This window comes from Macaca mulatta, chromosome 3, assembly GCF_049350105.2.
Source record: "Macaca mulatta isolate MMU2019108-1 chromosome 3, T2T-MMU8v2.0, whole genome shotgun sequence".
Taxonomy (NCBI): Eukaryota; Metazoa; Chordata; class Mammalia; order Primates; family Cercopithecidae; genus Macaca; species Macaca mulatta.
Genome location: NC_133408.1, coordinates 95,389,282 through 95,403,679, shown reverse-complemented (window position 1 = coordinate 95,403,679; position 14,398 = coordinate 95,389,282). Strand labels below are relative to the sequence as shown.

Below are 14,398 nucleotides of genomic sequence, written 5' to 3'. Positions count from 1 at the left end.
CTCGGCCTCCCAAAGTGCTGGGATTACAGGCATGAGCCACCACGCCCGGCCTTCAAACCACAATTTTTTTAAATTAGCCTTTCATTGTGAGTTCACTTGGGTCAAGGAAAAAAAAAGCCTTTGGTACTATTCTGTTGCAGGAAGTCAGGGACCCTGAACGGAGGGACCAGCTGAAGCCATGGCAGAAGAACATAAATTGTGAAGATTTCATGGACATTTATTAGTTCCCCAAATTAATACTTTTATAATTTCTTATGCCTCTCTTTACAGCAATGTCTGAACATAAATTATGAAGATTGCATGGACACTTATCACTTCCCCAATCAATACCCTTGTGATTTCCTATGCCTGTCTTTAATCTCTTAATCCCATCATCTTCGTAAGCTGAGGAGGATGTATGTCACCTCAGGACCCTGTGATGATTGCATTAACTACACAAATTAATTGTAGAGCATGTGTGCTTGAACAATATGAAATCTGGGCAACTTGGAAAAAGAACAGGATAACAGCAATGTTCAGGGAACAAGAGAGATGGCCTTGGACTCTGACTGCCAGTGAGCCAGGTGGAACAGAGCCATATTTCTCTTCTTTCAAAAGCAAATAGGAGAAATATCGCTGAATTCTTTTTCTCAGCAAGGAACATCCCTGAGAAAGAGAATGCGCCCCTGAGGGTAGGTCTATGAATGGCCCTCTTGGAGGCAGCTGTCTTTTACTGTCGAAGCCAAAAGGATGAAATAAGGCCCTGGTCTCCTGTAGCACTCTCAGGCTTATTAGGACGAGGAAATTCCCGCCTAATAAATTTTGGTCAGACAGGTTGTCTGCTCTCAAACCCTGTCTCCTGATAAGATGTTATCAATGACAATGCGTGCCTGAAACTTCATTAGCAATTTTAATTTCGCCCCATCCTGTGGTCCTGTGATCTCACCCTGCCTCCATTTGCTTTCTGATATTTTATTACCTTGTGAAGCATGTGATCTCTGTGACCCACACCCTATTTGTACACTCGCTCTCCTTTTGAAAATCACTAATAAAAACTTGCTGGTTTTATGGCTCGGGGAGCATCACGGAACCTGCTGACATGTGATGTCTCCCTCGGACATCCAGTTTTAAAATTTCTCTCTTTTGTACTCTTTCCCTTTATTTCTCAAACCAGCCAAGACACTTAGGGAAATAGAAAAGAACCCACGTTAAATATTGGGGGTGGGGTTCCCCCGATACTATTTGATTAAACAGTTTAAATTACATGACGTATTACTTTGGAATGAATAACATTTGATTTAAAAGCAAACAAGTCTCTGAACTAGCCAAAGGAAACATATTGAGAGTCCGTCCAGTCAGTTGTAAATCTCTGAAACTAGAAAATCCCAGTGCTCTGAGAATCTTAGTTCATTTTATGCTGATATAACAGAATACTTGAGACTGGGCAATTTACAAGGAACGGAGATTTATTTCTTACAGTTCTGGAGGCTAGAAAGTCCAAGGTCAAGGGGCCAGCATCTGGCAGGGGATTTCTTTGCTTCATCATTCCATAGGAGAAGGCAGAAGAGCAAGAGACAGCATGGGTGGTGGTGGAGGGCAAACTCATGTTTTTATCAGTAACCCACTCCAGCAATAATTAATCCACTCTTGAGATAAGAGTGCCTATTAAGGGCAGAGCTGGCTGGGTGTGGGGGCTCACACCTGTAATCCCATGACTTTGGGAGGCTGAGGCGGGTGGCTCTCTAGGTCAAGAGATTGAGACCATCCTAGTCAACATGGTGAAACCCTGTCTCTACTAAAAATACAAAAATTAGCTGGGCGTGGTGGCGTGCACCTGTAGTCCCAGCTACTCAGGAGGCTGAGGCAGGAGAATCGCTTGAACCTGGGAGGCGGAAGTTGCAGTGAGCCGAGATCACGCCACTGCACTCCAGTCTGGCGAGAGAGTGAGACTTTACCTCAAAAAACAAATAAACAAAAAAAAGGGCAGAGCCCTCCTGACATAATCATATCTTAAAAGTCCTATCTCTCAACACTGTTACATTGGGTATTAAATTTCAATAAATGAACTTTTTGAGACAAGAGTTTCACTCTGTTGCCCAGTCTGAAGTGCAGGCCTGATCACAGTTCATTGCAGCCTCAACCTCTCAGGCTCAAGTGATCCTTCTACCTCAGCCTACAGAATAGCTGGGACTACAGGTGCACACTACCATACCCAGATAATCTTTATTTTTATTGTAGAGATGAGGTCTCAATATGTTGGCCAGGCTGGTCTCAAACTCTTGGGCTCAAGCAATCCGCCCACCCAGGCCTCTCAAAGTGCTGGGATTACAGGCATGAGCCACTATGCCCAGCTCTCCAATACATCAACTTCAAGGACACATTCAAACCATAGCAGAAGTAAACATCTGGTTTTGCTAGTTTATAGATCTATATTACTTAGCTGGTGAGGTTCCATTTTATCATTTGCAAAAGTAGGTTATAATCTCTCTGCTGTCTAGGAGCTACAAAATAAACACATGGTATTAACCACTGTGTGGTTAATATAGCTACAGCTAAATATACTGAGCGTCGGGCAGGGCCAGACCCTGCCTGCAGTTAGGCTAGAGAAAGATCTTTAAACATCTGTCTTGCGTGGGAGACCAAGAGCACCACCTGGTGACTTGAAAGGGCTGAAATGCCCAGTAATGTGGATGCCCACAACACAGGGTCTCTATCCTGCAACCACTGCCCTGTTAAGGTGAAAAGTCATTCAGCTCTTGGGCCACCAAAAAGTAGGCCAGACTCCACCAAAAATAAAATGCATTTTGTATCCAGTCTCCCAGAATTCTGATTATGAAGGATTTCAACTCGAGGACCTTTCCTTACATGACCCATATAGCATAGGTAACAAAAGGTGCCTGTGACAGAAACAAACTGTTGACTGAGTGAACATCACACTTATGTCAACCCACAGAAAAAGCAGAAGGCAAAATTAATGTCAGTAGAGAGCTTATTTGAGCCAAATTTGAGGACTGCAAGCTGGGAGTATCAATTTAAGTTGTCCAGAATATACACTCCTGGGTGGTAGCCCTCAAACTTGGACCAAATGAACTCTATACTTAATTTAGCTTCAGTTTTTTCCTTTGGGTCAAAATATCCGGCATAGTCGGGAGAATAGCTCCCTCCCTCCACCACTGCCCAGTGTTTCTCTCTGAAAGTGGCACTCAGCAGGAACTCCTATCTCTGACTTTCCTAAGTTAGGGGATCAGGATGTTTAATTTGCTTTGGTTTGGGGCCACAGTCTTGTTGCATTGTGACCTTTCATTATGGAAATTGTGCTTGTTTCACCCTGGACCAACCTCTCTTGGAGTTGCTTTTCCTAATTTATGATCGTGAATACTTCCCTCTGAAGATTAAAGGCACTCAAAGGCATTCGCTCCCTCTGGCCCATTAGGGAACCCTAAATAATTAGAGACTTGGCGAAGTGCCAGGACTTTGTCCATAACATTCAGTGGCCTTACAGGGTTTCTTTCCTCTGTGAGAATCTCTGTACCCTCTCACTCTGCCAGTGAGTATGCGTAAAGGCTGGTCATCTTGCATTTGTGAGCCCTCTGTGACCCTCAGGGGATTCAGAGTTTCTGAGGCACGTAAGAGAGGAGACCTGACTCGGTGGTGACACACTGAAGTGATACACTCACAAGTGGCACATTTAGGCCCAAAACACTGCCCAGAGTCATGAATGATTCAGATCTCTAAATTATGGGTAACAAATCATCCAGGTCTGAGGACTCCCCATGGAGGCAGCCTCCCTCGGAGACACCAGCTGGTTTTATGTGCAACAGCCGCTTAGTTTCATCTTATAAGTATTTGCACACATTGGCCCACATGACTCGAGAGGACCCCAAATTATGATGGCCAATATTGGGGGTCTTTTAAAATGCCTAAAGTAATTCAATTTTCTGCACAATTGGGAAAAGCTGGGTTTAGAATCAGACAAATTAAATGGGAGATCTCCTTTCTGTTTGTCCTGGCTGAAATCTGATCGTAAGAGACACAAAAAAATTTTTTTAAAGAGCTCTGTGGTTGGCCGGGTGCAGTGGCTCACGCCTGTAATCCCAGTACTTTGGGAGGCTGAAGCAGGTGGATCACGAGGTCAGGAGTTCAAGACCAGCCTGACCAACACGATGAAATGCCATCTCTACTAAAAATACAAAAATTAGCCGGCCGTGGTGGCACACGCCTGTAATCCCAGCTATTCTGGAGTCTGAGGCAGGAGAATCACTTGAACCTGGGAGGCGGAGGTTGTAGTGAGCCGAAATCATGCCACTGCGCTCCAGCCTGGGTGACAAAGTGAGACTCTGTCTCAGAAAAAAAAAATAATAATAAAAAAAAAGCTCTCTGGTCACAGTCAGCTGCTTAATTAAAGGCTGATATTCAGGCTATAATTTTTTTTTTTTTGAAAACTAAAAAAAGGCCTTTCTGCTTTTTCTCTTTTTGATCCTATTCCTGATAATATTTTTCAGTCAACTGAAACCCCCTTAAAAAAATGCTGGAGGCCACTGTTTGCTTCCTACCTTGTTGGCATGATTTTGGTGGAGAAAAATGTAAAATTTCATTGGCCTTTTAGAAAGCTGAAAATCTCCCAAACTGGCCTAATACTTAACTCTTCCATTTCCTTACACTTCTGCTCCTTCTCCCTTTTGCCATCTTTGGTAACACATAGGAGACTTCTGGCACTCCTGAGACCCCTGGAGGACATGGAAAAAGGGGCCATGCCCACCCTTTTTTGGGGTCTTCAGTCTTTCTCATGGAATCTAAGAGTCATGAGTAGGCTTCTCTCAGGTCTATGGCTCGGCTCTATTTTGCACAGAGTTTCTGGATCTCTTTGGCTTTTGGAGTATGATGTATTACTTTGCATTGCAGGGGAGAACTTGACATTTGCATATGCGATGGCTGGCAAGTCACTGGCAAAAGCTGCAGTTTTAGAAGTGGCTGACAGCTGTTGCAGTGAATGGTCATTACTGAAGGAGGCAACTTGTTTCTTTCCCTGTTTAGATTAAAAAGGCGTGCTCTGAACACTTGAAGACTCCTGTGGGAGGGGGGCTGATTGCAGAGCGGACTGATGGAGTCAGGTCACCCACCAGCCTCTGTGAAACGTCCTTGTATTGAGGAAAACTGTGGAAAGAATTCACACCGGTTCGGTGGTATTTCCCTCTTCTTGGGGACCTGGGATTCAATGTAAAAGTAGGATCCTTGATTTTTAAAGATCTGAATGTTCTGCCTTTCAGCTCTGCCTGCTTTTCACATATTTAAATATTAGGCCCTGACAACTGCAACTTCTTTCACTGCCCTATTCACTAAGAGGCTCCATCCTGAAGTCAGTAATCTCATTAAGAAACAATCTATCTGGCTCATGTCTGTAATACCAGCACTTTGGGAGGCTGAGACAGGCAGATCACTTGAGGCTGGGAGTTCCAGACCAGCCTGGCCAGCTTGGCGAAACACTCTACTAAAAATACAAAAACTATCTGGGTGTGGTAGCAGGCGCCTGTAATCTCAGCTACTCAGGAGGCTGAGGCACGAGAATCTTTTTTTTTTTTTTTTTTTTTTTTTTTTTGAGACAGTATCGCTCTGTCTCCCAGACTGCAGTGACACCATCTCGGCTCACTGCAAGCTCGGCCTCCCGGGTTCACGCCATTCTCCTGCCTCAGTCTCCAGAGTAGCTGGGACTACAGGTGCTCGCCACCATGCCCGGCTAGTTTTTTGTATTTTTAGAGAGACGGGATTTCACCGTGTTAGCCAGGATGGTCTTGATCTCCTGACCTCGTGATCCGCCCACCTCAGCCTCCCAATGTGCTGGGATTACAGGCGCGAGCCACCGTGCCCGGCAGAGAATCTCTTGAACCGGGGAGGCAGAAGTTGCAGTGAGCTGAGAGAGCACCACTGCACTCTAGCCTGGGCGAAAGAGGGAGACTCTGCCTCAAAAAAAAAAGGAAAAAAAAAAGGACGAAGAAACAATCTATCAAACTAAATCAGTTGACAAAACGCAATTTCCTGACATTTAGCTGGCTACTTTGAAACTCTTTCCAAAAAAATAAAAAAATAAAAAAAAAAAAAAGGCTTGCCCTGTCGCCCAGGCTGGAGTGCAGACCACTCCTGGACTCAATGCAACCTCCGCCTCTGGGTTCAAGCGATTCTTGTGCCTCAGCCTACTCAGTAGCTGGGATTACAGGCGAGCGTCACCAAGCCTGTCTAACTTTTATATTTTTAGTAGAGACAAGGTTTTGTCATGTTGGCCAGGCTGGTCTCGAGCTCCCGACCTCAAGTGATCTGCCCACCTCAGCCTCCCAAAGTGCTGGGATTAAGGGCGTGAGCCACGGGCGCCCGGCCTGAAGCTCTTTATAAAAGAAATCTATGGCCGCGCACGGTGGCTCAAGCCTGTAATCCCAGCACTTTGGGAGGCCAAGGTGGGTGGATCAGCTGAGGTCAGGAGTTTGAGGTCAGCCTGGCCAACATAGTGAAACCCCGTCTCTACTAAAAATACAAAAAAATTAGCTGGGTGTGGTGGCGCACACCTGTAAGTAACCCCAGCTACTTGGGAGGCTGAGGCAGGAGAATCATTTGCACCTGGGAGGCGGAGGTTTCAGTGAGTCAAGATCGTGTCACTGCACTCCAGCCTGGGTAACGGAAAGGCTCCGTCTCAAAAAAAAAAAAAAAAAAAAAAGAAAGAAAGAAAGAAAGAAGGAACGAAAAAGAAAAAAAAATAGAAATCTACATCTATTAAAAAAAAAAAAGTTCCATTTGTAAGGGCATCTCCCTTGGTGGACCTAAACCACTAGAAAATTTCAGGATGGGGAAGACATTGGCTTAAAGTTTACATAACAAACGGTACGGTACCTCTGTTTAAAATACTTTTCCTGGTAATTTTATCTTAACCAGTTTTTAACCTATGCCTTTCTTTGTCTCAGCAAATAATTCTGTTTAGGTACAAGTTCTGTGTCTTTTAGATGTAAATTTTTAAATTTTGTTATTAGTTTTTTTATTTATTTTGTTTAATAGGCTTTTGAAAGTGCAAACTTAGGGTTGCCTAGTTACTAATTACTTAGTGTAGTGGAACAGATAATCAAGAGACTGATAGTCTAAAGTGGACGATCACTAAGTGGACGATCTTAGTGGATGATCACTTTAGACGATCATCTAAAGTGGGCACAGACTATTAGAAAACTGGCTAGTGAAGAATCTTATAAAAGATAAAAGATCTGCTTCTGTTTGTATGTCTATGTTTATATGCGTTACAGCATGTCATATTTCATTACCAAATATATGAAAAAGTTCAAATTAATTGGCATCAAAATATGCCACCCCGACATATTGATGACTCTGAGCTAAAAGAAACTGAGAACCAGCCAACACAGGAAAACTTCACCTCGCCGGCAACTGCTCCCGTTTTGTAAAGAGAAATTTACATCTTTAAAGGAAATTTCCATGAGTAAACGTATCTGTATCAGACAGACAGCTGCCTGGAGACAGCTTTCATCACCTGAGAGCCTTACAAAGCAACCTTTATTCATCATACATTTTGACCCTTCCATAATTTGTCTCCACCACGCCCCAAAAGGCCCACGCCCTTCTTTCAGTCTCCCATTTTTATGGCCCTCCAGTGCATGGGTATGTGAAAAGAGTTTTTCTCCCCGTCTCTACTAAAAAGTACAAAAAACTAGCCGGGCGAGGTGGCGGGCGTCTGTAGTCCCAGCTACTCGGGGAGACTGAGGCAGGAGAATGGCATAAACCCGGGAGGCGGAGCTTGCAGTGAGCTGAGATCCGGCCACTGCACTCCAGCCTGGGCGACAGAGCGAGACTCCGTCTCAAAAAAAAAAAAAAAAAAAGAGTTTTTCTCCTGTTAATTGTCTTACGACAATTTAATCTGTCAGCTAAAGAACCTAGAAGGATAGAAGGAAGCCATATTTCCCTCCTTTACATTTGAATCTTCTTGACACCACACTCTCCCGGGTCATCTGGACCCTCCTTGAACTGGAGCCAGGGGAGCGCAGGGCCTCCCAAGTCAGGGCCCGAATTCCGCGTGGTGCCGAGCGGAATTGGTGGTGGTGGCTCCCTGGATGCCCACCCAGGACCCCGGTGTAAAAAAAAAAAAAAAAAAAAAAAAAAATCCCTCCAACCTGGAGAGAACAATTCCGCCTTTGTTCTACCTGGCATCGCCGTGGCCAGTCCCCGCCGCCCATTCTCTCTTCTTCCCGTCCTCGCCACACCAACACTGCAGGACCCGTGTCCTCGTCCCTTCTCCATAGCAGAGGATGAAAAGAACGGGGTTTCTCCACGTCACAGTGGCCCAGGGAACTCGGGTGGAGCGTGGGGGCAGCGTGCTGGGCTGAACTTGCCTGTTCGGTCCACAAATGCTTGACTCCCCCAAAAGAGGCGACGCCCACACCAAAGCGGGGGCGGGGAGCGCAAACCGTTGCCGCCTCCCCGGGTCCAGGCCTCAGCCCACCTGCGCCGCGGCCTCCAGAGCCCCTCCGTGGCCGGGCGGGCCTCGCTCCCCACCCGGTGAGGACTAGAAGTCCCGTCGCAGACACCACGTTCCTCACAGGCCCGCAGCCCTGCCTGCTCCTGGGGGCTTGGAAGACCCGGCCCAGCGCCCACCACGGCGCCCGGCGCCCCTGTTCCCAATTTGTCCCTAATTTTGAAGACGGGCGACGCGCGGACTGCGGCTCAGACAGCGGCTAGAGAGTCACAAGGACTCCAGGTGCTTGAGCTGCTGCAGCTGCTGCGCGCCGTGCCACCGCCGCTTCTGCTCCCGGGCCCGCTGCAGCTCCTGATCCGGCGGCTCCCGCGGCCGCCACGCTCCCCCCGCCCCCTCATCCTCGCGCCCCGGCTGGGACGACATAGCGGCACCCGCGGCGCGGCTCTGGCTGCGACCAAAAGGGCACTTCCTCCGCGCGGCGCCCCTTCCCGCCCCCGCCCCGCGACTCGCCCGGGGACCCGAAGTCCCGGCCTCGGCCGCCAAATCCTCGCTTCCCAGCGGCCGGCCCCAAGTCAGTGCGCAGAGCCCCAGAGCCCAGCCGCTAGCCCCTGCTGCCGGTGGGCGGGGAGCGCCCCCTAGCGGCGGCTGGAGCCGAGGCGGGGCGGAGCCCTGGGTGGGAGCCTGGGGGAGTTTCCCGGAGCCTCAGGGTTCCCGCCCGGGCCACACCCACCTCCCTGCCCCTTTGAGGTCTCCGACCGGGGCAAGGGGTCTTGTGCAAGTCATGTTTGTAGGTCCCCAGTGACAAGACACATGGGAGCTGCTCATTACATAGTAATACGATTCAGCCATTTTTGGAAGAAAGCAATACTCTGCATGTAAATTCTCCAATTTTCAGGTCATATGATCCATGCTTAAAGCATAGTCAATGTATATTGTATTTAGCAAGGTATATGTTGTGGAGATGAAAATAAAAGCTACCATACACAGCACTTGTTATGTACTAGTCAATGAGCTAAACCCTTAATAAGAATGTCTTTAATCTTAAACTTAAGTGTTATTACCACCCTTACAGTGATCTACACATTCAGTGCAATCCCTGGCAAAATCCCACTAACTTTTTTTTTTGCAGAAATAGAAAAGCCAATCCTAAAATTCATATGGAATCTAAAGGAACACCTTCCCTGGGCCTCTTACTTGTTTTGCAGCAAGTAGGTGCAAGTAGGTTAATGTGGCATATTAAATTTATTGATTTGTGTGTGTTAAACCATCCTTGCATTCCAGGAATAAATTCCATTTGGTCATAGTGCATTACCCTGTTAATAAGATATTCAACTTGTTTCCCTACCATTTTGTTGAGAATTTTTGCATTAATGTTAATAAGTGATTTGGGGGTGTAGTTTTCTTATAATGTCTTTGTCTAGCTTCGTATTAGGGTAATGCTAGCCTCAAAATGAGTTAGGAAATTTTCCCTTCTCTTTAATTTTTTTGGAAAAGGTTGAAAAGAATTGGTGTTAGTTCTTTAAATGTTTGGTAGATTTTGTCAGTGAAGCAATTATGTCCAGAGCTTTTCTTTGGTGGTAGATTTTATTTTTTATTTATCTTTAGAGACTTGCTAAAATGGCTCACGCCTGTAAGCCCAGCACTTTGGGAGGCCGAGGCAGGCAGATCACCTGAGGTCAGGAGTTCGAGACCAGCCTGACCCACATGGAGAAACCCTATCTCTACTACTAATGCAAAAAATTAGCTGGGTGTGGTGGCACATGCCTGTAATTCCCAGCCACTTGGGAGGCTGAGGTAGGAGAATCACTTGAACCTGGGAGGTGGAGGTTGCGGTGAGCCAAGATTGTGCCATCGCACTCCAGCCTTTGCAACAAGAGTGAAACTCCATCTAAAACAAAAGAAAGAAAGTAAGAAAGAAAATAACTACAGTTACAAACCACTGTTACAATACAAGGTTTTATAATTACCTGATTATTTATCTTTATTGAGATCTTTATTTCTTCATATAGCTTCTACTTACTGTCTAGTGTTCTTTCATTTCTTCTTTTTTAAAATTTATTTTTGTCTTGTTTTTCTGAGAAAATCTCGCTGTATCACCCAGTCTGGAGTGCAGTGGCTCAATCTTGGCTCACTGCAACCTCCACCCCCAGGGTTCAAGCGATTCTTGTGCCTCAGCCTCCCGAGTAGCTGGAATTACAGGCATATGCCACCACACCTGGCTAATTTTTGTTTTGTAGTAGAGATGGGGTTTCACCATATTGGCCAGGCTGTTCTTGAACTCCTGACCTCAAGTGATTCACCTGCTTTGGCCTCCCAAAGTGCTGGGAATACAAGCATGAGCCACAGTGACTAGCCTAGTGTTCTTTTATTTCAGCCTGTGACACTCCCTTGAGCCTTTCTTTCAGGGCTTGTCTAGTGGTAATAAACGTCTTTGACTTTTGTTTATCTTGAAATGTCTGAATTTGTCCCTAATTTTTGAAGGACAGTCTTGCTCGATATAGGACATATGATTGATGGTTTTTCCTTTTAGCAATTTGAATATATCAGCCATATGCCTTCTGACCTATAAAGTCTCTGATGAGAAATCTACACATAATCTAATTATGGATCCCTTGTCAGATGAGTTGCTTCTCTCTTGCTGCTTTAAAGATACCCTCTTTGTCTTTGTCTTTCAAAAGTTTGACTGTAATGTGTCTTGTTGTGAATCTCTTTTGAGTTCATCTTAATTGGAATTTGTTGAAATTCTTGGATTTTTATATTCACACATTTCATCAAATTTGAGAAGTTTCGGCCATTATTTATTTAAATAGTCTCTGTGCCCCTTTCTGTTTCTTTCCTCATTCCTGGACTCCCACAATGCATAAATTGGTTTACTTGATAATGTCCCATTGGTCCCTTAGGCTCTCTTCACTTTTCCTTCTCTTTTAATTTAATTTTTTGTTGTTATTATTGTTGTTAGAAATGAAGTCTCACTATGTTGCCCAGGCCGATCCTCAAGCAGTCCTCCTGCCTCCTGAGTAAGTGGAATTACAGTGTATTACAGGGATAGATCATGGGCAATTGCATGGAGATAGTCCATAAGAGCTGGCCAATTTTATGATTATTTGAAGACTTGCATCAAGATAAATAGTTGCTTTTTTCCCCTTTTAGAACATGGTTCTTCTTGGAGAATATGTTCACATTCATTTTCTATGAAGCGCCACTCTTTCTGAAATTCTTTTATGATTCAGTATACACCAACAGCATTCTCTATTACGTTTTCCCATCTTCTGTGCCATGTTTCTTTGTTGTTTGAGGTATGCAGAAATCCATCTCACATGCACTCATTACAGACCACAGATTTAGTGGAGACAGTATCACTGAACAGCAACACCATTGCATAAGTGTCTTTACTGTTGTTGTTGTAGACAGGTATCTCACTATGTTGCCCAGACTTGTCTCAAACTCCTGACCTCCGGTGATCCTCCTACCATTGCCCAAAGCAATGGAATTACATGAGCCACCATGCCTGGTCACATAAGTGTCTTTTTAAACTTCCATACACATAATTATTTTTGAACCAGTGAGAAACTTCTCTGGCTTCTTCAGGCAAATTAAGCTTTAATTAATTAAAAAGAAAAAAAAAAAAGCTTCTGGAGTGTCAGACAGAAAGAATACCAATGCAGGAAAATGACATGGTGGTGTTGTTGTTGTTTGGGTTTTTGTTGTTGTTGTTGTTGTTTGTTTGTTTCCTTTTTGAGATGGAGTCTCACTCTGTTGCCCAGGCTGGAGTGCAGTGGCATGATCTTGGCTTACTTCAGTCTCTGCCTCCCAGGTTCAAGTGATTCTCCTGCCTCAGCTGGGATTATAGACGCGTACCACCACAACTGGCTAATTTTTGTGTTTTCAGTAGAGACAGGATTTCACCATGTTGACCAGGCTGATCTTGAACTCCTGACCTCAGGTTATCTGCCTGCCTCGGCCTCCCATGTGCTGGCATCACAGATGTCACTTTTGGCTGGTTATGATGGCTTCCATCTGTAATCCCAGTACTTTGGGAGGCTGAGGCAGGAGGATTGTTTGAGGCCACGAGTTTGAGGCCAGCAAAATAGGGAGCCACCATGCCTGGCCTTTTTTTTTGAGACAGAGTCTCACTTTGTCACCCAGGCTGGAGTACAGTGGCACAATCTCAGCTCACTGCAACCTCTGTCTCCCAGGTTCAAGTGGTTCTCATGCTTCAGCCTCCTGAGTAGCTGGTACTACAAGCACACACTACCATTCCTGGCTAATTTTTGTATTTTAAATAGAGATGGGGTTTTGCCATGTTGGCTAGGCTGGTCTTGAACTCCTGACCTCAATTGATCTGCCTACCTCGGCATCCCAAAGTGCTGGGATTACAGGCATGAGCCACAGCATCTGGCCCTCTTTTTATATTTCTTAAAAAGGTGTTCAATTAGACATTAATTTTAGCTATGCTAAGGCTGGAGTGCAGGGGCATGATCACAGCTCGTTCTAGCTTTGAATTCCTGGGCTCAAGCAGTCCTCCTACCTCAGCCTCCCAAAGTGCTGGGATTATAGACATGAACCCTTTTATTTAATCCCTTTAGGGTAAAAGAAAAGAAAGAAATTGTCCAGGCACAACCAGTGAGCTTAGAGTCAGCAAGCAAGTAGTCTAAAAATGTTAAGATATAATTTTGTGCTGAAACCAATTGAGTCAGGTTTCTCTCACTTGCAATTGAAAGAGTTTTGAATGATTCACATATTTGCCATGTTAGATATATAACAACATGATTTATTTTCTCACCAAGAAGACCCAGGGATCAATATTTCCACTGAAGCAACTATTAGTCAAGGCTCTTTTGAAAATAACAATGAACTAAAATCCAAATCAAACTGTTTTAAGGGAAACAAAAGGAATTTATTGGCTCACATATGTGAAATGTCCAGGGGTGAAGCTTCAGGAATGACTGTATCTAGGTGCTGAAATTATACAGTCAGCACTTTCTCCCTCTCTCAGCTTCACCTTCCTTTGTATTGATTTATTTTCATGTAGGTTCTCTCATGGTGGTGGCAAAGATGGACACTAGAAGGCATAGATGGCCACCAGTTTAGCAGCCTCCACTGAAAGAAATCTTAGTTCCAAAAAATTTCCATGTGTTATACTCATTGACTCAGCAAGCATCATGCAGCTCTGAAGAAAGAAAAAATCCCTGTGGTCAGAGAGATGCAGTGCTCTTTATAGTGGCAGCAGGCAGACAAATGCCTAGGCAGATAGGGGCAGGTCCCTGGAGAAACCCCACCTTCATGCTGAAGACAGTTTAAAACCTGAAAGCCAAGCTACAGGTCAAATCCATGGACCAGATTGAGAATCCGTCTTCCCATTTGACATGCTTTCCTCTGATTGATTCCCCACCCTTCACCTATTTTACATATGCCTACCCTTTCCTAATTGGTTTTCTACACTGCCATACCCACCTTTGAGGGGTGCCTTTGCTTTAGCCTTTCTTTGCATACTCACAAGCCAATCAGCATGCACTTCCCTATTCTGAGCACATAAAAGCCCCAGACTCAGCCACACTGAGAGCGAAACCAACTGACAGGGTGGGGGGGTGTGTGGGAGACCACCTCTGCATCCCCTCTCCACTGAGAGCTATTCCATTGCTCAATAAAGTTCTTCTCCACCCTCCTCACCCTTCAATTGTCAGTGTATCCTCATTCTTCTCGGACATGGGACAGGAGCTTAGGAACCGCTGAATGCATGTACATGCTATAACACAGGAGAGCTGGGACACACCTGGCCCAGCCATAGGCTGAGCCAATGCACAAGCTAGACTTGGCCCAGGCAGACCGAGTAGGCAGGGCACCTCCTGCAGCAGGTAGCATGCCTGAGCAAGGCCCAGGTGGAGGTTGCACCAGCTGGAGGACCCTGGCTGGCAAAATGACTGAGAAAAATCCTGCATCACTCTGGCCAAGCCTAGGTTA

At 45.4% G+C, this 14,398-nt stretch overlaps 1 protein-coding gene across 1 annotated transcript in view; it reads right to left on the bottom strand.

The window, feature by feature from the left end:
- The window catches only part of LOC709035 (uncharacterized), a 37,624-nt gene extending 23,479 nt beyond the window's left edge, over window positions 1–14,145 (bottom strand). Inside the window, exons 1-3 of the mRNA XM_077998178.1 lie at window positions 14,108–14,145; window positions 13,221–13,272; window positions 8,709–9,106 (exon numbers count right to left, since the gene is read on the bottom strand). Coding sequence (XP_077854304.1) covers window positions 8,709–9,106; window positions 13,221–13,272; window positions 14,108–14,145 — 488 coding nt within the window. The remainder of the gene's footprint in view (window positions 1–8,708; window positions 9,107–13,220; window positions 13,273–14,107) is intronic.
- Window positions 14,146–14,398: the final 253 nt, after the last annotated feature.